Genomic DNA, 23,646 nt, shown 5'->3' on the forward strand with positions numbered 1-23,646 from the left:
CTCATTTTGCCGGAAACTCAAACCACTGTCCTTTCTCTGGTGTAGGCCTCGTAACTGGCTGTTGCTCTCAGACCTGCTCAAGAAACTGCAAATGTCCTCCTGCATATTCCGCTGCAATTTTCCAAATGTGGAAATTGTCACCATCGCGGAGGCCGAGTTCTACCGGCAAGTGTCAGCAAGTCTCTTATTCTCTTGCCCCAAAGACCTGGAGTCCTTTAATCCGGAAAGTAAGGAGCTCTTAGATGTGGTGGAGTTCACGAACGAGCTTCAGACTCTGCTGGGCTCATCCGTGGAGTGGATCCTCCCCAGAGACCTGGACTCAGACGACGCCTGGTGAGCTCGCCGGGGCCCGCCGTGTACAGTGTGTCATGGTGTTAATCCTTGTGCATATGTGTCCTAATACGACTATTTCTGTAAAGAAAGGACACGGTGAGACACGACTCCAGTCGGAAGGACTTTGAAACATGTTTTTTTCTTTTTAAAATTTTAAGTCAGTTTTTATGAAGTTGTTAATAAAGTTTCTTTACTTTTCAATGTACACATGCTTCGGAATATGTTTGTTTTTACTCGGAACAATTGTTTCTTTTCTTTTTTAAGGAGAAAAAAAAAAAGGCAGAGGAGCTCCACACTTTGACTTAATTTCATACAAAGCTCCGACGACAGAGGCCATAACTGTTGAGAGTTGCTTTGGGGGCAAATTACACCAGTAAAATTTTAAACTCTTCCTCCATATTAAAGGGATTGAATAAATTGGCCACTTTGGTGCACCTGTGTCCTGCGAATTGTCCAATTGGAGATGGAGGTTTAGAAAGTGAGTTTCAGTCTTGTTTAAGTCTCTTCCCATCAGACTGGTGTCGTGATTTCCTACACACCATGTTACTTCCTGTCTACCTTTCCTTGGTGGTGTTCATGCCTGGATTGTCTCCTGTACCTGCTCAAACCTTGGTCCATTCTCATTTGTACCATGGAAGTTTGTCATGCTGGATACTGTCAGAACTAATTTTACTTAAGTTTGCGTTAAGGTGCAAAGCACACGTTTTGTATATTTTCTGTTTTTTGTGTTTGTCTATATTTTATGGTTTCGCTTCAAGAAATATTATGGGAAGGGAAATAGCAAGATGTAAAGAGCAAAAAAGTCATCATTCTCTTTCAATTGTTAGAACATCTATCTGCAATCATAATTATGATGCACTGTGGTATGTGTTAAAATAGTAAATACATGTAACGTCCCGTAGGAGCAGCAAACTCTGGTGTTGGTGAGGGTGTGTCATGGAAGTAATCACAAAGCAGGTGACTGTTGGTTGGGGTCCTGAAACTTTAGTGTGCCTTCCCTGTGTCCAGTAGTGGTCTGGAGGGGTCAGGAAGCCTGCCTTTGAATTTGAGGGAACAGAGAGTTTGAGGTCCTCTCTCTTCTATTGCTCTAATACACTGCATAGCAGCAGTATACTGGGTTTACAGTTGACGTTTAAATCGCTGATTGATCATTAAGATTGGGATGTATCTTTGGAAATGAAAATAGGAAGAATCGTATGCTTTTTTTTTTTTTTTCTTTTTTTTCCTATATCTGAAAAGGTATGTAGTACTTTGCTGAGTGGTTGGGAATAAAGTTTGCAGTATTCAGTGTATTCAGTTTTAGTATCTAAATAGAACTAAACTGTTGCTGTAAAGTGGAATAGCACTTTGTTACTGACAAGTTTTAGAATGCATCTGTTCGTCAATTACCTGTTTGGGAAGATTGTAGTTAATGATTTTGAGAATGTGGCTATAAACCTCCAACTGACTCAAGAAAAGCAAATAAGTCAAGATTGACAAATGTATAGGCTCTTCATCTTTTGTGTGTGTGGGTTTTTTTTTTTCCTTTTAGTTATTTGTCAAGGTATAAAGAATTCTATCACACTTAAGACAAGTTAAGTAAACGTCACGGGGTGTATTCTGACATGGCATGGAGCAGATCACATGGCCTAGATCTTAAAGGTGATTTTATGTTTAAACTTTCATGAAAACATATGTGATTGAAACACATTAATATATTGATACAGAGGGCAGTTAATTTTTGTCTTTTTTTGTGTGTGTGTGTGGTACTGTTGTGGCCTCTCCCGTTGCGGAGCACAGGCTCTGGACGCGCAGGCTCAGCGGCCATAGCTCACGGACCTAGCCGCTCCGTGGCATGTGGGATCTTCCCGGATCGGGGCACGAACCCATGTCCCCTGCATTGGCAGGCGGACTCTCAACCACTGCGCCACCAGGGAAGCCCTAATTTTTGCCTTTTGATACATGTGAGCACAGCTTTCATTTTGCTGAAAGAATATGACCAGTTTTCAGTTTGGGATTCTACCATTTAGGAAAGATAGTCCACTTAATTTTAGAAATAAGAGATTTAATATATAATACGTAATAATACTTTTATGTATTTTTTTACTGAAAACATTTATTGTAATACTGTGAAGAAACTATGCCATTCTAGTCTTCAAGACTTAAATGAATCAAGTGTTTATTAGCTGTTGTAGTTTTTAAACTAATAAAAGTCAGTACATCAGCAATTTGTAAATACAGTTTTTGAAATAATGCCTTAACAACTTTACAGTGGTTATAATGACTGTATTTAGGCCTAAAGTTAGTTAATAATTTGACATGAAGGCTTTTTAATAGTTTGATGGTGCAGATCAGGGATAGGTAAACTCTGGCTGGTAGGCCAGATCCAGCCCGTCGCCTGGCTTTGTAAAGGAAGTTTTTCTGGAACATAGTCGCACCCATTGTTTACGTGGTAGTTATGGCTCCTTTCACCCTACACCAGTGGGGCCGAGTAGTTGCAACAGAAACTGTATAGCCCACAAATCTGGAAATGTTTAAATTTAGATTTTAAAAATTGAAAACTTCTTTGAGCCTATACAGGGCAAGTCCATTGACCCCTGAGGTAGAAAACAGGAACTTGGGTGCGGAAGCCAAATGGCCTAGGTTCAAATTCCCTTTCTCCCATTTCATAGCTAGTGACCATGGGCAAATCACTTAACCTCTATGCCTCATTATGAGGTTTAAATGCACTTATTTGTATAAATAGTGCCTGGCACATACTAAGCTCTGTGTAAGTGATTGCTGTTGTTTCTGCTTGGAGCTTTAATAAGTTATTGTTAATAGAAAAAGGACACTAATGATTTTCCTTATAGAGTAACAAAGGCACTTTGAGTCTTTTACATTTTCAGGAATGTAATAAGACTTTTTTCATTGACAGTCAGTGTTCCCTGTTACCAAAATTTACTTTATGAATATAAAGAATTGAATATCTTCAAGACAGTACTTTTGCTTAAATGTCAAACCATTATTTTCCCAAGGCACATCAAACTGGCTCTGCATAGTCCAGGCCTCTAAAGCTTGTGTGCACACCCTAGGTAGCATGTGAGATACATTTTGTAAATATAGTTTTTTAAATAATGCTTGAGACTTCCCTGGCGGTCCAGCAGTTAACACTATGTGCTCCCAATGTAGGGGGCTTGGGTTCGATCCCTGCTCAAGGAACTAGATCCCACGTGCCTGCCATAACTAAGAGCCCACATGCCACAACTAAAAGATCCGGCATGCTGCAACTAAAGACCCGGCACAGCCAAACAAACAAACAAGCAAATAAATAAATAAATCTTTATAAAAAAATAAGTAAAATAAAATAATGCCTTAGGAGTTAGGAAAAGAAAATATTAGAACATTTTTACCTTTGTATTATTTTTTAAAATCTGTGTAGTTTATCATGTACATAAATTATATGTATGGAACTTTGTGTATATAATTTGTTAATAAATAAGATGCATATTAAAAAGTTTTCTTAGGATTTGCCCAGTCAGGTGTTTGGAGGCCATTGGAGGACAGGATGATGAAATATAGGGCCTCAGCAAAGATAGAATTTAGAACCAATTCCCTGACTTAGAAGATAAGGAAAATAATTCATAGACTGTAATTGAGTTGTCCAACTTTACATAAGTGTTCAGAAACAGGAAATGCAGTGGCTAGAATCTAATCACTGACCGAGCAGAATCTGGGTCACTCACTGGACTCGTAAACCAGAAGTGACTGTTGAAGTTCTCAGGTTGATGCTCCTGGCATATATGCTTGATCTGTGTGTGTGTGTGTAAATCTCTGACATAAGAAGCCATACTCAGGCACACCCTGTTTCCTTATTCAAGCATCTTAATTTCATCCCATTAAATCTTTGAAGTATCAGACTACCAGAAGGCATGAAGAAACCTGGGCTGAGAGTCTTCATTCCAGGAGACGTGATCTTGACTGCATGGCTGGTTTGAGGCGCATCACTCTGAACTGCAACCCGCTCATTGGTGACCTGGGTGCAAGTGCTTTGGCAGAATCTCTTAGTGAGGATTTATGGCTTAGAGGGAAATTCTAAAATTGAAAATATTGAATTTTTAATATGCTTAGCTTTTGGCATGATACTATTGTGATAGGATGTTTTAAAGCCTCATTTTACTGATAGCTTTTATTTTGCTTTTAAACTTTCTCTAAGAGTTGCATATATCCTTTACAGAAAATACAGAGTTACAAGAGAACCTATAATTTTAATACCCAGATATAATCACTGTTCATTTTGGCGTATATACTTTCAGTCTTTTTTTCTTCTACAAATATATATGTACACTTAGGGATTACAAAAATAGAATTGTAGTATACTTGCTATTTCACATTCCTGCTTTTTTCACTTAAAGATGTATCATGTAGTATTGCGTCGTATTGATGTCCCATAGTTTAATCAATTCTTTGCAATTCTATTTAGACAGTTTGCTTTTCCCTGTCAGAAACAATGTGAATACGTTGTATATACATCTCTGTGTCCATCGGGATTACTTCTGTAGAATAAGGTACTACAAGTGGAATGACTAAGTGTGACCTATTTTTAAGACATTTGATACACATGGCCAAATTACCACCCAGAAAGGCTATGCCAATTTGTAGTCCACCCCAACAGTAGATGGGAAGCCTGCCTCTCACAAACACTGGCCTGTAGCACTTGTAAAAAAATGTGAAACTACAAAAATGAGTACCTGTCCATTTTCTATGCAAGTGGGATTACTCCAAATTTTATAACTTTTTTCAATTAATTTAGTATGAGCATTTTAGCAAGTCAGTAAATTTGCATCTCCTACATCATTTTTTGTGATTGTTCAGTATTCCATTATATGAATATGCCACAGTGCACATAGCTTATCCATTCTTGTATATAAGCTTTGTCCAGTTTTTCAGTTACAAAGAGTACTCTGATATATATCCTTACCTATATCTCTGACTATTTCTTTTGGTTAAATTCTTAGAGAGTTGTTGGATCCAAAGGGTATAGAGATTATTTAAAGGCTTTTCTTACAGAATCTTGGCTTCATCTGATAGGACAATAACCACATTTTGTTTTATTTTGTATTCATTTGATTGACTGGTGAGGTTTACTGGCTGTTTGTATTAATTTGGCTATTTGGTTAATTATACCCTGTGTCCATTCTTCTGTAGTGAGAGTTTGTAAGGGTTGTATCATATCCTGTCAGATCCGTATGTCTGACTTGCTATTTCTATGTGTCATGGGGGTGTTGAAAGACTCCAGTTATTTTAATGTGATGGTCCACACAACACTTAAACAAAAGACTCATGATAGTTTCCTTTCATGTAATATTTTTTAATACCTGTGCTTTAGTGATGATCCCTTTGGTTTAAATGAGTAGGTTGTTCAGCCCCAGAACTACTAGAATTCATGATCAGTTTTTCTGGTTTTTTTTTTTTTTTTTTTTTTTTTTTTCGCGGTACGTTGGCCTCTCACTGTTGTGGCCTCTCCCGTTGCGGAACACAGGCTCTGGACGCGCAGGCTCAGTGGCCATGGCTCACGGGCCCAGCCTCTCCGCGGCATGTGGGATCTTCCCGGACCGGGGCACGAACCCGTGTCCCCTGCATCGGCAGGCGGACTCTCAACCACTGCGCCACCAGGGAAGCCCGTTTTTTCTGGGTTTTGTCTGACCTTTTACTGCGAGGGTTCTTGACCATCCTACTTTCATGATAGGTTTTTAGTATGTATTCTCTATTCACACATTGTTGAAAGTTTTTATTATTTGTATCCTCTTAGACTTGTCTTTTTTTCCTCTAAAACTAACAGTTATTACATTTCTTCTATTTTGTTTTCCCCTTTGAACTAGTTTCAAGTGTGATTTGGAGCTGAAGATCATGATCAAAAGAATGCAGTGCATTTCTGAGCTCCACCAGGTTTTGCTTGTGAGGTTTACATGCCCCTGCCGCCCTTGCTAATTATGAACTGAGATTCATTTTGTGATGCTTTTTGCTCATAGGTTATATACAGTTATTCTTCAGTTCTGTAATTGTAAAATACGTTGTATGATTTATTGGTACTAAAGCCAGGGTTATCACTGCACATCCAAGAAGAGGTTTTTAAATTGGATTATGCATTATGTGTGTGCATATATGTTTCTGTTTTTTTCCATACCCAAAATTACAAACCTGCCATGACTTGTCTTGTGCAGGACTCTTCCACACGTGAGAAAATGAGAGTTGTCTATATGTTAAATCTGTAGAGTTAGCAAGTGACGTTTGTCTTTCATCGAAAGCACTTGACCTGCAGCAGTGCGGCCTCACCAGTGAAGGAGCAAAGGCTTTACTAAAGGCCCCTGAAACCAACAGAACTCTGCTCGTTCTGGATATAAGAAAAAATCTGCTTGTTGGTATGTGGTCACTTTTTTTAAATTGATGAACACATAGCAAAACAAAAAGAATTTGTTCAGGTATTGACAGTTTTTTAAAACAATGTGTTTAACTTTCCTCATCATATACAGTTGGCCCGTGAACAACGTGGGGTTAGGGGTGTCGACCCCTACACAGTTGAAGATCTGGGTATAAGTTTATAGTCAGTGGTTCCACATCTGTGGATTCAACCAGCCTTGGATCATGTAGGACGATAGTACCTATGTACTGAAAACTATGCGTGTGTCAGTGGACCCGCGAGGATCAAACCCATGTTGTTCAAGCTTCAACTGTACTTTTCTAGTGTTGCACTTCCCTTATGTTTTTAGCAGCTACTGTACTAACTAAAGTGAATTATACTTGTCAATTTTTCTTATCTCTACTCTGAATAGAGGTGAACCTAGATACTAAGCCTGCTTCCACCAAGAGCATTCTTTCTTTCCTGTGCAGCCTCTGAATTCTTGCCAGGAGTACTTTATTCATTTGTCAGATTCACAAGTAATTTTGTAATCATCTTCTGTGTGCCAGATACGGGTTTAGGGACTAGGGATAAAGCAGTGAACCAGACAGACAGAAGTCTTGCCCTCATGGAACTTACATTCTAGTGAAGGACATCAGATAGAAATGAGTAAACAGATAAGTCATATAATTTTAGAGAGTAGGAAGTGCAAAACTATCTTAATGTAAGGAGAGTGAGGGAGAGCAGGTAGGACTCCATTGGATAGGTTTGTTAGGGGACAGCTTCACTGGAGAAGTGGCATTTGAACGGAGACCTGAATGAAGAGAGGAGCAAGCCATGGAAGATGTGGAGTAAGCACATTCCAGGACAAGGAGGCAATGAGTATGTAGGCATGTAGGTGGGTGGAGTATTTAAGGAAAAGCAAGGAGGCCAATCTGGGCAGAGTACTGAGTGAAGAAGAGTGTGGTATGACATGAGGTCAAGGAGCTAGCCAGGGGTCTGCTCTTGTAAAGTCTTGAAGGCCAGAGTAAAGATGTGGATTATTCTAAATGAGTAGAGGGGTTTGAACTGGAAAAAGGCATGATCCAAATCGTATCTGAATAAGGTGACCTGGTATAGAGAAGGGACTTGGGAGGATAAAGAAGAGGAACAGGGGGCTTCCCTGGTGCCGCAGTGGTTGAGAATCCACCTGCCGATGCAGGGGACGCGGTTCGTGCCCCGGTCCAGGAAGATCCCACATGCCGCGGAGCGACTGGGCCCATGAGCCATGGCCGCTGAGCCTGCGCGTCCGGAGCCTGTGCTCCGCAACGAGAGAGGCCACAACAGTGAGAGGCCCGTGTACAGCAAAAAAAAAAAAAAAAAAAAAGAGGAACAGGGAGACCAGTTAGGAGACTATCACAGTGCTCCAAATAAGAGATGTTTATGGCCTAGGTTAGGTTGGAAGTTTGCAGCAAATGAAAAGTGGTTGAATTCAGGTTGTGTTTTGAGGGTGTAGCTCTCAAGACCTGCAGATAGATGTGAGGTATGAAGGAAATAGTAACAAGGAGACAAGTCGTTGATGATTATGTGTGCAACTGGGTAGTATCACTTAGAAGAAGGGAGCTGATGGGAGGAGCAGCTTTTGAGGGAATATCAGGACTTGGTTTGTTATCTTGGATGCCCTGGTTTGATATCTTAGATGCTCTTTAGGTATCTAAGCGTCTGGACGGTGCTCAGACTGTACTTTGTATCCAAAGGTATCCAAAGCCACTTCAGATGCAAAATGTTTCAAGTTGACCTTTGCTGCTGCCAAAATAGTAGCCACTGTGGGCAGTCTGCAAGATGGCATCTTAGGTTTCTGAGGAAGAAATTAGAATACACAAAGGGGGAAATAAGTGTATAATTATATAATGTAGATTTCATATTTAAATGTCTGGGAAAAGCAATAATTAGTTGGCTTTTGGTTTTAAATGGAAATAGCCACTCATTGGAAAATAATTACTCTAATTTCAATTCATTTTACTTTAGGTCATTCTGTGATGAAAACAGTTACCAAACAAGTTCTCCAGATAGAAGGAGTGCCAAGTCAGAGGTATATAGCATGTTTCAGTTCTCTTGGAAGAATTTCTCTTTAATGGCTTGGTTTTCTTTCTTTCTTAAAAGAAAATTATCAAGGTACTTTCTGCCATCTTAAAACTAAGATTTTAGTCAAATCAAATGGCTTTTCTGTTTTTGAAAATGTTGTGTGATGCTTTAATTTAGGTTCCCAGATATGCAGATTGAAAACCTTTTAACTTTTTATTTTCTGTAACATATTATCGTTAGTCACAAATAGTCTTTTTTTTTTTTTGGTGATAAGAATGAATAGCAGGAGCAGCATTTGTGAAACCAAATCTAATATGAAACTGACTCTTTCTTGTGAGTAAATTTGAATATTGAAACAGCAAAACAATAAGGTTTAATAAAAAGCAAAATAAATTTTTTATGTTTATGATCTGCCAATTTCCCAGAAAGGGTTTTGTGGTGACTTTAGTTATATACCAGATACATTAAAATCACCAGTGGACAACACATCTTTTATTCAGGTGCCCTCTGAAAGTTTTAAAAATTTGTTGACTTCATATCAATGAACGGTCCACTTTAAAATGGTTAAAATTATAAATTTTCTGTTTTGTGTCGTTTACCACAATTTTTAAAAAATGTGTTGTTTGAAGATTTTTGGGTTTTATAAAGGTATTAGCATAAAAATGAAAAATTTAAAAGACCACCTCTAATCCCATTATCCTATCAAGCAATATTTACATTTTAATTTTCTCTTCCTGCTGTCTATAAACATAATTCCACATAGCTTCAATATAATTTGCCATTCTTATCTTTTCATACTAAATTTAAATTCTGTGATTCATAGTTATACTTTTTAACATTGCATTCACATGGTTTCATTGAGTAGGTCAATTTTTTAAATTGGTGAAAAATTGGAAATAACCTCAAATAAACTATTGTAAACATCTTCATAAATACAGCTTTTTTTTTTTCTACTTCAAGTTGTATGTTTTTGATTCTCTATTAATCAACTTGCTTGGACAATAGTGTATTAAATAAGTTGTTAAGAGTGTTTATGAAGTCAAAAAAAAGCTTATGATCGTCTGCCAATTGTTATTTCAAGAGTGATATTTTATTTTTTTAAGGTGAAAATTACTTGCTTTTATTTATTGTTAAAACAACTTTATGAAATGATTTGCAATGCAAAATGTGGAAAACTGCTTTGAATAACTGGGAAAATAGCTACAGCATGGGAAAACGTATGTAAACAAACTTCACTGCCACCAAACTAGAATCTACTAATTTATCTCAGATGGCATCACAGAGTAGCAATGGCAGCTTCTGGTAAACGGAGAAACAGCAGCAAAGTCCTGCAGTGAAGCTGTGATTAATTACCAAACTGAACTGTTCACTCCACTAATCCTACAACTTCCCTACATTTATCTGTCTATACATTCCTACTTACTACAGGACAAACACCCACCGAAGTGGTTCCAAAAAACAAATGAGATAGAAATTCACAATTATAAAACAAATCCAATAGAAGGCAGTGGAGGAAACTGGGAACTACTGCAAAGTTTTACTGTCTAGTCCAGGTGATGAAAACAAAGTTTTTCTTTCAAGGCTGACCACTGTCAGGAATGAAATTAAGTATCAAAACTCTCCTCACTTCTCTAGGAGTGATTCTAGCTCTTCTTGCAAAGAGCTGAGCTGCTCCTTTTCTCGGTCTTCCTTTTGTTTCAGTTCATCCAGCACAGCCTGAAATCTGTTCTTGAGAGCCAGGTTCTCCACTTTCATGATGAGATCCTCCTGTCGCTTTGCCCTGTCCTGGGTCTCTTGGAGCTTGCCTTTCATGTTATCAATCTGTTTCTGAATTCCCATAACCAGCTGATTAGTTCCCTCGTTTTCTTGGTGGTGTTCATCTGACTCATTTAGCTTGTGCTGTAGCTGCCTTTCCAGATCTTCCTCAGTGTCAATGATGTTTATATCTTCTTCATCTTGATGCTGTGTCTCATCTTCATCTTCACTGCTGCTGCTGAGGTCATTGAATATCTCCCGAAGCTCATCATGTTCTAATGAGTCATGGCCCTGCCTGTGGCCAGACATTCCTGGGGAAGAGATATCAAGGCCTTGACTTTCTGCTTCTTTTGTTTCATCTTCAGCAATTATTTCCCAACGGGTACTGACAGCTTCAGCATCTGTGCTCAGCAACCGCTTTACTTCTTTTTCCACATCTGGAGACTCAATATATTTCTTCTTTGCTGTCTTACGGAACCTTCTCTTTCTGACATTTTTTAGAGGCAGAGTAATTCCATGGTTCCATATAAACTTTTTCTCTTTGTCCTTATCCTTTTTCTTGCTTGCTTTGGGATCAGCAGTGGCAACTGGTTCCTCAACAGGAGGATAGAGATCACCATCAGCTGTACAGACAAGCATCTGAGAGATATCAGCTGTCTTGTAAAAGGTTTTTTTATCAATAGTTTTCAAACTTTCCATAACACATGGCAGATCTACCAATTTTGACGCCAATGGGACCTGGTCCACTCTGACAATTCCATGACGCCCATCAGGGTGTAACTCAATTGTCAGTCTGTCCTTCAGGTTGACATGACCAGACTGTATCGCCCGCCTCACAGTAGAGGCATACTCCGGAGGTAGGCGTAAGATAAACTGGCTCTCTACTTCGTGAGGAGCATCATCTTTGCTCTTACTCATCTTTACTTCTTTGTGACTCAGTTTTTCTCTAATAACCACTTGTTGCACTAAAAAATTTCAGCTATTTCAACAGAAAGACCAGTTCTTTATAAATTGACGTCTTTAATTACAAAGAGTTCTAGGTAGAAGAGCAACTAAGCGTCTATTCGGAATTAAGTTCCAAGTCTTTCTAAATATGCTGTGACAATACCAGTCGTTAATGACGCATTGCCTTACTCAGGTCCATTTAAATCTGTTAGCTGCAATGCCAAGTTCCAACCTCTAGATAGAGGTTGTCCTGCCGCTGCAGGACAACGCAGGGAAAGCAAATGGCGGCTCCTACGGAATGATTTTCGGCACAGAAAGTAAGGCTCAGCAGATACTCCCAATCCACAAACTCTCCCGGAACAAAGATACGCAAAAAGCGGGGCGTAGTGAGCTCTCTTCGCCTCGGGTACTTACAATCCAGTGACGGTTATAAGTCCAGTTTCTCCGGACAGGCGCGAGCGGGAAACGAAGCCACTCAGAGAAAGGCGGCCGGGAGCCGAGAGTCTCCTTCCGAATTCCTTTGTTCTTCCCGGCACTTGGCAAAGCGATCCGCTGATTATCGGTGAAACGGCTGAGGACGGGCAACGCGAAATCTCGCCAAGAACCGCAGCTCCGAACGCCAGATTCTGCAACTCCGCAGCTCAGGCGGCCTCCGTCCGTTACAGCAGACCTAGCCGAGAAAAAACAGCTGCGTCACCACGCGAGACCGGCAGCTGCTGTGAGTCGCAACACGCCTCGGGCGGAAGTGCGAGCTGCCCCAGCGCGCGCAGGCACAACGTGCGATTAAGCTATCCGGCGTCTTGTCGTCTCGCGAGAACTTAGCCTTAAAGGGATGAAGACTTTCGCCAAGAGCTGTTGGTTTAAAAGTATTTAGAGGAAACGGTTCTAAGAAGGACATGGATTCTCCCGCGCGCCTCCGCTACCCCCTCCGCTAAAGAGAGTGATATTTTAATAATCAAATAGTACATTCAAAGAAGTTAAGATTTGTGATATCACACTAATTAGATATTATTATTAAAAATTTATATCCTATGTAAAGCATTCTTAAAATAGCTACATTGACTTTTGCTATGATATTAGAAATGGAAGGATATATAAATAAAACATGTATATGTACAACATATTTGGAATTCTGTAAAATTAGTACAGAATAATAGGGCATCATGGAATGAGAACAGTTAAACATTTTTTTTTAGTTAGCATGATTAAACAAAGTGGAAATGTAACTGCAGTATACAAGCTCATTGAGCTCTTTTAAGAGTAATTTTATTTCTTGGGCTTTTTTTTTTGTATTTGCCTCAGTTATTTGGAGACATAGAGGTAAGGCAAATCAGTATCTGGGTATATACCTAGATCCAGGGGAGTATAGGGGTGAAATAATGGTGTGAATTGTGTCACATTTATATTGTACTTATGTATGCCTAATAAAAGATGGGAACTTTTATTAGAAATTTTTTAATCTCCTAACAAGAAAAGTGTAATTTTAAAAAATTTTAATACATATATATATATATATATATATTTGTGTGTATGTGTGCGTGTGTGGTACGCGGGCCTCTCACTTTTGTGGCCTCTCCCGTTGCGGAGCACAGGCTCAGCGGCCATGGCTCACGGGCCCAGTCGCTCCGCAGCATGTGGGATCTTCCCGGACCGGGGCACGAACCCGTGTCCCCTGCATCGGCAGGTGGACTCTCAACCACTGCGCCACCAGGGAAGCCCTCCTATATATTTTTAAGAGGCATGTAAATCACAGAGGATCGTGTGGTGATTATCAATAAGCTACACTCTATGAAATATTTGTCCTATATTACCGAATACACTCCATTTTACCCTGCATCCTAATGCTGCTAAAATATAGTAGAAAGCAGCAGCATAGCACAGGGAGATCAGCTTGGTGCTTTGCGATGACCTAGAGGGGTGGGATAGGGAGGGTGGGAGGGAGGCTCAAGAGGGTGGGATATGGGGACATGTGTATGCATATGGCTGATTCGCTTTGTTGTGTAACAGAAACTAACACAGAATTGTGAAGCAATTATACTCCAATCAAGATCTATTAAAATAAATAAATAAAATAACATAAAATATAGTAGCTTTGAAGGATAAATATAACCATTTTAACCTATGATGTTTGTTTTCAGTAAATTCAAATTAAATATTTAAATGTGAATTTTAATATATGGCTTGTTCTAAGTAAAATATTAACACGTAGGTCTAGTTTTTGCAACCAAATGTTTCCTATAAAGATACTTGCCTCTTTACTACTGAAATATAGGGTAAGTCTCCACATTTCACTCTTTCATCCAGTGGGTTTCATTTGTTTTTTTGTGCGTTTTCTATATGAAATCAAAGGAGCAGTGAAGGTTGACAGGCTTATAGGAGGGTAAAATTGACTCACCTACCCCCCAGCAACTTGCAGCCTTATAACTTGTATTGTTTTTCCATAGAAAAATTCATCTTAAATTTAACTTTTGGTCTACTTCTGAAGATTCTGTTTGGCAGAAGTCATGGGTGTATCTGTGTTTCTGTGTCCTTGAGATTCAGAAATGCCAAAGGTGTTCTAAGATTCAGGAAACTTGAGTGTTTCTGCATGATACATAAAATGTATCATACTTTGGGATTTTTTTTAAACTTTTATTTTTGCATTTCTGCACATCTCAATACTTTTGTTTTAGTTAAAATAACTTGTTACTGTAGAGAACTTATGTTTTTTAAAAATGCTGGCTTATGGAAAACCTTTGTACAAAACCGATCCTCTTTTTAATGGGCTTGGCATCGTTGTCAAGTGCCTTTTTGATTCCTTTCGACGTGTGCACGTGTGACATTTGCTCTGTAGACCTTTGGTGCATCTTGATTCCTTCTTTTCATGCTTTGTCAAACGTAGTCTTGGCCGCAAAGAAGCCTGTAAGTAATGGAAGGAAACACTCTGCTGGTAAAGAATGTTACCCTCCTGAAGCGCTACCACCTGGAGTGTCTGGTTTCCGGCCATTGTGTCCTGCAGAAAGTGCAAAAAGCAACAGGTAACCTGTTTGCATTCCCTGTCTTTTTCAGTCATTTAGAGTTCTTTATTTTGGAACTTGTATTATGTGGGTGGTCTCTGGTATTTTGTGTAGAGGAAAAAAGGTAACTCACACATGGCTTCTGCCTAATGAGCCCTCTAAGGAAGAAAAATTAAAAGTAATTGGGAGTTTCAAGTTGTTTCTCAAGTGTCACAACAGAGGTAACTCCGTGGGAGTCTTGAGGAGACTAAAATGATCACCAATTGTGCATGTGAGAGAAGTTTGATTAAAGGCAGGTGTAGTTGAGCGAAGCCCTACAGCACAGAAGTAGGAATTTGGATACGTATGAATGGGAAAAAAGACATTTTAGGCATGGGAAATAGTTTAATGCAGAATGGATGAAAAATGTGCATTAGACCTATTCTAAATCAACTGGCTTATTAACTCAGTAAATCAGATTTAGTGAGTCAAACTAGCATTAGCTGATTTCTTATCCAGGGGATAGCTGTTCATAGTAATTTTTGTCACAGAACAGTAAATAAAATGGTTGAATTATAGCTTTAGGCTTGTAAGTGAAATAGATGGCTCTAGATGATCTTCAGGTGACTTACTTGGTAGTAATCAGGAAATTGGGGATTAACAATTGCTTAAGAAAACAAAGAGAATTGATTTTAAATAGTACTTGAAGTAGTTACTGTGTAAAATATCTGTTCAGTTGCTCATGTTAAATGGATGTTTCTAATCCCCACTGGACAACCGACTACTTTTTTGCAAATGGTAATGTGAATTGCTGTTGCATAAACTATAGTGTTGAATCCCCAGTGTTTGCACTTGAGTTTCACAGCTCTGTGGTCTCCTGTCTTCTTCCTGAGACACTTAATCGCAGGTCCATCCTCCTCACACAGGGGGGTAAATTAGAGAACGATTAATATCACCATTTAAAGAAGTGAGACTGAAATCTCAACCATCCTGAACATAGGAGCTGAAGGGGCCTCTCAGCAGTTCAGAGAGTGATTACCAAGCCAGTAGGCTGAATTCTGTTCTGTTTTCTCCGTAGCAGAGCCCTCCAGGTCCTTGTTTTGAGCTTATTTATTTTTATACACAATTCTGTATGGATACTGTTCATACTACTAAATAGTTGTATTAACTGGGTTTAACTGGTGATGTATTTACATGAAGATCTAACTTCGTTTTGTTGCTATCTTTTTAGGGGCTTTCTATTCATCAAAGCTCGTGATGTATGTAATCAGTTGGTGGTGTGTAGCTATCATATTTATGATATATAGGGCTTGAATTGGGAAAGGTGGATGGTCATTCTTCTTGCTTTTTAAACTGACAGAGCCTTACATGAAGCATTTCCCTCTCTGAAATAAATCCATGTAAAACATGTTTGGTCGCTCTCCCAATGCAACTGTGTATTTGTGTGGATTTAGTGCACACCTGGCAGCCTTGTGGTTATGTCTGTAAACAAGGAAGCCTGTTTTCCAGTCCGCAAATCAGCTGTTACCCAGTGAAACGAACTTGACTGCCATTTCTGACCCCTCACATGGAGCTGTCATACTCAAGAATGTTCACGTTTTCAAGAAACGTTGTTTGTGGGCTATATGTACAAATTCCTGATCTGAAAGCCAATATAAAGCAACATCTCCCAAACCTCTGCTCTCTCACCAAGACCACACACATTCCCTCGCTTATGGCCTCGTGGCAAGCTAATACTGTCAGTATCAGACTCTCCTTCCCAGTGGTCTTGGGAGACTGCATAGTTGCTCTGTGAAAGGCACCACTGCTGAGGTTGAGAGAAGAGCATCTTGGGTGTCAGTCCTGGCCTTGCATTCCCAGAGAGAGGGGTGTGCACCTCGTTCTCCTGTTAGGGTTTTCCTATGCTGCAGGGTTTGCTGCTTGTTGTCAAAATGATGTCCTAGTGACTTGTCTTCTGCGTGGTTTATAATCCCAGCACAGTTCTTTATGATCTGTAGACTTTTATGGGGTTGTGGCCAGGTCAGTTTTTAAATGTTTGGAAATGTCCTATTGAACAACATTGCAGTGGCAGTGAAGCTTGCTGGGAGAATTGTTGCCCTAGTTTTGGCTTAAGGGTGGTGAGAAGATGAAATTTTTGATGGGTCAGTTTTAGTTGTGTATGTGTATGTGATTTATTTTTTTAAATTCTAATGTCTATTATTCACAGCTTAGATATGTTGACTTCCTGATTATTCATCAGTCCCTTTACTGATGTATTTTCCTCTGAAAAACTACATTTTCTTCCAGACTGTTTTTGTCTGATGGTGAAGAATAAATTTTTCATTTGCAGTATAAAGTTGATCTGAGAAAAAATGTTTACCTTGGATCTTCACTTGGCTTCTGTGAAAGAAACTTAATAAAATAATATGGGCAATTCCCATTACTAATCCTAACCACGTACAACAGAGGTCTGTACAGTAACATAGCAAAAATAAGTTCCTGTACTTTTACTTAGTCATTGCCTGTTTTACACTAAAGAGCAGTGAGAGACATTTATAAAGAATGATACCTCAGATCACTTTTGTTAAATGTCCTCTAATATTTGGATATTTGGTATCTGGCTTGTGTTGTCTTTTATACAATCTTGTCTTCTTTCTTTGCACTTTAGTGTAACAACTCTGTGGTTTCCTATCTTCTTCTTGTGACACTCAGGTCCATCAGAATTTCCTGTGACTGTGACAGTAGAGAGTCCTTCCTCCTCAGAAATCTAAGAGGTCGATGATTCCTCAGAACGTGTTCAGGAGGAGCCAGAGAAAATCCGTTTGAAACAAGAAGCATTGCAGGTACAAAGTTATCACTTTAAAGCTATAGAGAAGATTATTTTTCAAACGGAAGGCTGATTGCAACACAGCACAGCTTGTGTGAGGGTTCTGTTTTCTCCTCCCATCTGCGTTGTATCCCCTTGAATGGTTCCTTAAGCTTAGACCAAGGTGAATGGTGGACATTTGAACTCTAAGAAACTAAAATCAAAACATGTCGTTAGTAATATATTTTCCTTTGCTTAGAACCTTAGTATTTTAGATTTAGGGAGAAGCTTAGTGATCATAAGATAAGGAAATTGAGTTCTGAATGAATACAGTCAGCTGATTCAGTGCTCTTGTTTTACAGATGAGAAAATAGACAGTTCTAGTTGAACTCTCTTTTTATAAGAGGAAAATATGGCCTCATTTTAAATAAAAGTAAAGTTGAAAAAAGTTTTGATGTTGATATTCTCCTTTCCTAAAATCAAAAATATCAAGAAGCTCCATTCTATTGCCAAATAAACCTGACCTCTAATGTCATTCCATACTTTTGTTTGTATGGACAGAAAAGAAAAATTGATTTTCATAAGAAATTTTTGCACCTCAAAATTAATATATTTATTTTATTTCAACTTTAATGCAGAGCTTAACATTTCTAGTAAATAAAGGAACACCATTTGGGGGGGACGTTGTCTTTGTGCTACAAAGTCCATGTTTAATTTTTTTAAATTATTTAATATGATTTTCTCTTCGTATGAGACATGACACTTGACAGGTTTCAGAACTAATTATCCCATTATTGTAGGACTACGGGAACTACTCTTTGATTTTCAAAAGAGAAAGTTAGATTTTTATTTTTTAATTAAAATTAATGATAATATAGAGAAATTTTAAGAAAATAACTTAGAAAATTATGAAATGTTAGAGTAGGAGAAATCTATAGTTCATGTAGAGTTACTCCCTTTCGTTTTATAAATGCGCACCTACAATTTGTAGAACGTAAGTGGTTTATTAGTAAATGGCAGAGTATGACTAGACCCTAGAGCATCTAACCCGCATTCCTTGTTATTTTAGATGTGGTGTATTCATTTCCTTCACGAATAGACCATGAGATTGTATTTGTAAAAGCAGTAATAGACAGTGGGGAAGTCCAAGAAGTTTAAAAACTGGGACCACAGAATAGCAGATTCAGAATGCACTGAGAACCCTTTTAGCTCTTCTCTGTTTTGACAAGACACTACAATGATGGTATCAAAGTGTTTAAGTATATATGCACACAACTATCAAGAGATTTCAACATAGTTTTGAAAGAAGACAGGTGGAAGAGTGTGAAACTGAAGCAGTAGAACAGAGGAAAAGCATCACCTAGAATATGCACAGGGACCACGTGCAACTGAGGAGGATTCTGACCCCACCTGAAAAAGTAGCCCCATGCTCAGGTGCGCATGTAGGAGAGAGGGTGGAGTTAGTTAAAAGTGTGACCAATAGGGGAGCTCATTGAAGGGATGTGTTTGGAGGAGTGGACTCCCTGCCCCGCCCTAACCCTCCTGAAATGAGATGATTTCATTTTGAAGACAGTGAAACTGGCGAGAACTGGGGCAGCTACTGTGAGTTTTTACACCCTAGAAAACTGTGTTTGGGGGAGATCCTGTTACAGTTACTCCCCGCTTCTTCCTGCATAAGAAGCCAATCAATCGTTGACTTCAGGGAGCTTTCTGCGCTCATTCTTAAATAGAAAATAACTGTCATTTGCCTGTTAGTTGAGTAAAGCTTACAACATGAGAGAGGGGGAAAGAGTGCAAACATATCCTAGTAGGACCAGGGACAATTTAGGGCACAGAATAATTTAAGAAAAAACCCTAATTAGCATCCTGAGAGAGGTTTAAAAAGAGCTAGCAACTATAAAATAAGACTAGGGTATTAATGAAAAGGAGAATGGTCAGAAAGCAAGAGAGGTCTCCTGGAAATGAAAATATGGTTGCTGAAATAAATTCAGTAGGAATTTAAAAAATTTCTCAGTATATAAAAAAGAAAGACACAATGGAAAATGTGATAGAAATATGTTAGAGAGGCTGCATCTGGGAGATCCCACATGTTACTATTAGAAAGTCCAGACCCAGAAAAAAAATGGAGGGAAGCTGTCAAAGGGCAACAAAATTCCCCACAGCTGAAAGTAGACATCAGGCCTCAGATTGAAAATAGTTATGCAAGATGAGTAAGAATAGACTCATACCTAGGCACCCTTCATTGTGAAACTTTCAAATACTGAAAAAATAAATTAAAATAGAATAAAATACTGAGAGGATACATCCATTCCAGAGAGAAAAATACTGGTCACCTAAAAAAAAAGGTTACAATCTGACTTTATCATACTTGTCATGAGCACCATGGATCCTGGAAGGCATTAGAAAGATACCTCCAAAGTTTTTCAGGCACATAATTTTCACCCTAGGGGTTTGTATCCAGCCAAACTATCAGTCATAAGTGGAGGCTGAAGAAGATATTTTGTACCCAAAGAAATTTGAAAAATTGACCTCCTGTGCTACACCTTAAGCTATTTATAGACATAATCCAGCAAAATGAGGCAATAAACCAAGAAGGAAGGTAATAGGGGATTCAGTGCAGATTGCAGCTAGTCTATAGTGGAGAGGCTTCTATTGATTGTGTGATTGAGAGCTTAGAAACACCTTGAGGCATATCGTACTTACTAGGTGTTAGGCACTGTTGGAAGGGAGGAGGGAGAGGAAGAGGAGAAGGAACTTGAACTCCAGAGGAGAAAAGGCTATACGGACATAAAGCTGAAGCACACTGAACTATGGTTGATTTTTAACCTACTATTGGTGAGGAAGGGAAGAATCCACTTCAACTTGACACTATAGATGTCCCCCTTTTCAGTGACACACAGGGGTAATGACCACCTATCTAATTTGTTGTCGAAACCGGAACTTGTCCAAACTCCTTACACTTCAATAGTGTAAGGAGGCATTCTAATGCTGTAACATCAGGACAACAGGTATAAACTGGAACAGCCCAAGGCGGCTTGGGGTATGTGGTCACCCTGCACAAGGGCAGTGACACTGGCACAGTATGGAACGAGGTATAGTCTATACACAGAGACACAGTACATCTGCAGTGGGCAATATTAATTTCATTGTAATAATGGCAATACTGTCTTGGTTTGCAGCTTTTATTGCCAACTTGCATGTAATCACAAATAACTAAAGTAAACTATACTTAGTATGTATTAGTATTAACTTGGTATGTACTGAAATGTATTGTGTACTAGTATGTACTTAGCATATATTAGGCTCTAAGTGTTTTTGCATATATTAACTCATTTAATCCTCTGAATAGCCTTATGAGGTTGGTGCTAATATCATTCCCACTTTTGAGAGCAGGAAGCTAAGTCAGGGAAGGAACTTGCCCCGGCTGTACCTAATTTAAGGTTGGATCGAGGCTTTGAGTTTAGGCTCTCTGCCTGTTCTCTTAAACCTTACTCCGTACTGACTCTCAAGTAACAGAAGACTTAACTGCACATAGAACAGAATATAAATTTCAACTTTGACAACATAACAGCTGGGTTTGGAAGGTAGACAGGAGGTAGAAAAAAGGGAAGATGGTAAGAATGTCCTCATTTTACAAAGCGTGACGTTGAGAGAGCTTCTAGTTGATCAACAATGTAGGTTTTTAAGTATATGACTACAAGTCAAAGAGATCATGAGCAGTGGAATAACTCATGATGACATAACTTTACTGAGCAGTGTGGACATAGGAAAGAGTGTAGAGGAACTAAACCCTTACTTATTAGTAAGTTAGAAAGTGAACTGATAACGCCTCCAATTTAGTGAGAAAATAGTCATGTAAGAGTATTACTTGGACATGGAGAAGAATTCAAAATAACAATAGTTGGACCTCCCTGATGGCGCAGTGGTTAAGAAACTGCCTGCCAAGGCAGGGGACACGGGTTCGAGCCCTGATCCGGGAAGATCCCACATGCCACGGAGCAGCGAAGCCCGTGCACCAGAACTACGGAGCCTGTGCTCTAGAGCCCGTGAGCCACAACTACTGAGCCCACGTGCCACAACTACTGAAGCCTGCGCGCCTAGATCCTGTGCTTTATAACAAGAGAAGCCACCGCAATGAAGAGTAGCCCCCGCTCGCCGCAACTAGAGAAAACCTGCACGCAGCAACGAAGACCCAATACAGCCAAAAGTAAATAATAATAATAAAATAATAAAAAATAACAATATTTGATGTAAACCTCATAAAAAAGGAAATCCATACAGACAGTAAACACAGAAAAGTGTACGACTTCATGAAGTAATAAGTGAAAAGTGAGTCAAAACCAAGGAAACTACATGTCAATCAGATTGACAAATACATAAATAAAAAGTCTGGTAGTATCAGGTATTGTAGACCTGAAGTACTATGGGAATCTTCTACCCTGTTTATACTGGAGTATAAATCGACACAACTACTTTGGAAAGCATTTAGCACTCTCCATCAACTGAAGGTATATAAATAGCCTGTGAGCCAGCAGCCCTCACCCCCGCCCTGTGTAAATGCACCAGAATAACGGGTACAGCAGGATTCCTGTCCATGATTTGCATTAGCACAAACTGAAAACAAACCAAATGTCCATTAAGAGTCAAAAATTAAATAAATGATGTGTATTTGTACAGTGGGAAAACTATCCAGCAATAAAATTGAATGAACTAGAGCTACAGGCAGCAATGTGGATGAATTTTTTTTTTTTTTTTTTTTTTTTTTTTTGCGGTATGCGGACCTCTCACTGCTGTGGCCTCTCCCGTTGCGGAGCACAGGCTCCGGACGCGCAGGCCCAGTGGCCACGGCTCACGGGCCCAGCCGCTCCGCGGCACATGGGATCCTCCCAGACCGGGGCACGAACCCGTATCCCCTGCATCGGCAGGCGGACTCTCAACCACTGCGCCACCAGGGAGGCCCTGGATGAATTTTTTAAACCAATGTTGAGAGAAAGAAATAAGATAGAAAAGACTTCATATACTATGATCCTGTACATAAAGTTAGATGTTGACACAACTAAACTCTTTTGTTAGGGATGCATGCAGGTTAAAGGAAATGACTGTCAAGAAATGAGGTTGGTGTTTAACCGGGAAGAGGGAAGGAGCTTGTGATGAGAAAAGGATATGGGGGGTTTTTGCGATGCTGACAAGTATCAATACTTTCAGCTTCGAGTAGTGCTTATGTAAGTATTCTCTTTTTCTTTGTCACATTGACAGTTTTGTTCTGTGCACTTCTCAGTACACATATCGTATTTTACAATTAAAAACTGCATAAAGAATCGGTCGCTTCTTGAGTGCTGGATGTGGGAGTGGGATGAGACCGTTTCATTTTAAGCCCTTCACTACTGTTTGCATTCGCATGTTCATTCATTCAGCATTAATTGCACATATTCTATGTACCAAGCACTCTTCTAATTTTATATGTGTTTTAACTCATGTAATTCTCACAAGAGCTCTGTAATATGGGAGCTTATCTCCATTTTATAGATGAGGAAGTTGAGGCCTAGAGTTATACAACTTGTCCAAGGTTATGTAGCTAATGGGTAGTGCCAGGCCCATTTGCCTCAGAGAATCTGAATATTTACAATATAATCTAAAAGAGAAATTTAATGACTAATTATAAGCAAAAAAATTGCACATTAAAGAAGATGACAAGTTTTCATCTATCCAGTTAGAGAAAAACACACAGTCTGTCTTTCACACACGTACATCTTATATGTACGTGCGTGGCAGGGATTTTCCTTATTAAGCAATTATTTATTGACCGTCTACGTTGTGCTAGGCACAGGTGCTGGGGATAAACACTTAATAAAATACACCCCCTATCTTCAAATAACTTGCACTCTAAGTGAGGAAGTAAGCCAACAGTTACAGTAGAGGTTATATACCAAGTGATACATCGCTGATGGCAGTGTAAAATCTCAGAAATCTTTTGGAAAGAAGTCTGGAGATAGGTACCTCAGAGCCTTAAAAATGTTCATTTGCTTTGATCTCAAACTCATTTTTATGGATTTATTGTAAGAATGTTATTCTCAATATGGAAAAAAGCCTTCATGCATAAAAACGGTTATTTTGTCTGATAATACTGAAAAGTTGGAAAGAATTTAAATCTGTAAAATGGTTAACCAGTAAACCCACTCAGTGGAATATTTTGTAGCCCACACAAAAAAATCAAGGTTATGAATCCCCTGATTATATGAGAAATGATTGATTTCAATGTTAAATGGAGAAAAGTTGAACATAAAATTTGATATCCAATATGATGGGAGCTTTGCCCCAGAAAAATCACCCTAGCTGGTGTACAGAAGGGTGGAATGGAGAGCAGATGGAAGGAAGGAAAATTATTCCAAAGCCTTATCATTAGTCTTACTTAAGTAATAGAATATCAAGCA

At 39.1% G+C, this 23,646-nt stretch overlaps 1 protein-coding gene and 1 pseudogene across 2 annotated transcripts in view; one reads left to right on the forward strand and one right to left on the reverse strand.

Moving 5' to 3' along the window:
- LOC308620770 (centrosomal protein of 78 kDa-like) overlaps positions 1-23,646 on the forward strand; it is a 1,829,729-nt pseudogene that overhangs the window by 1,798,717 nt on the left and 7,366 nt on the right. The gene's annotated exons all lie outside the window — the stretch shown is intronic.
- On the reverse strand, positions 9,515-11,599 carry LOC308621092 (transcription initiation factor TFIID subunit 7-like). The gene has a single exon (XM_081241267.1). It carries the CDS (start codon positions 11,426-11,428, stop codon positions 10,379-10,381), a length of 1,050 nt encoding a protein of 349 aa, XP_081097393.1. The 5' UTR covers positions 11,429-11,599; the 3' UTR covers positions 9,515-10,378.

This window comes from Mesoplodon bidens, assembly GCF_964165515.1.
Source record: "Mesoplodon bidens genome assembly, chromosome: 7".
In the NCBI taxonomy this organism is placed as follows: domain Eukaryota; kingdom Metazoa; phylum Chordata; class Mammalia; order Artiodactyla; family Ziphiidae; genus Mesoplodon; species Mesoplodon bidens.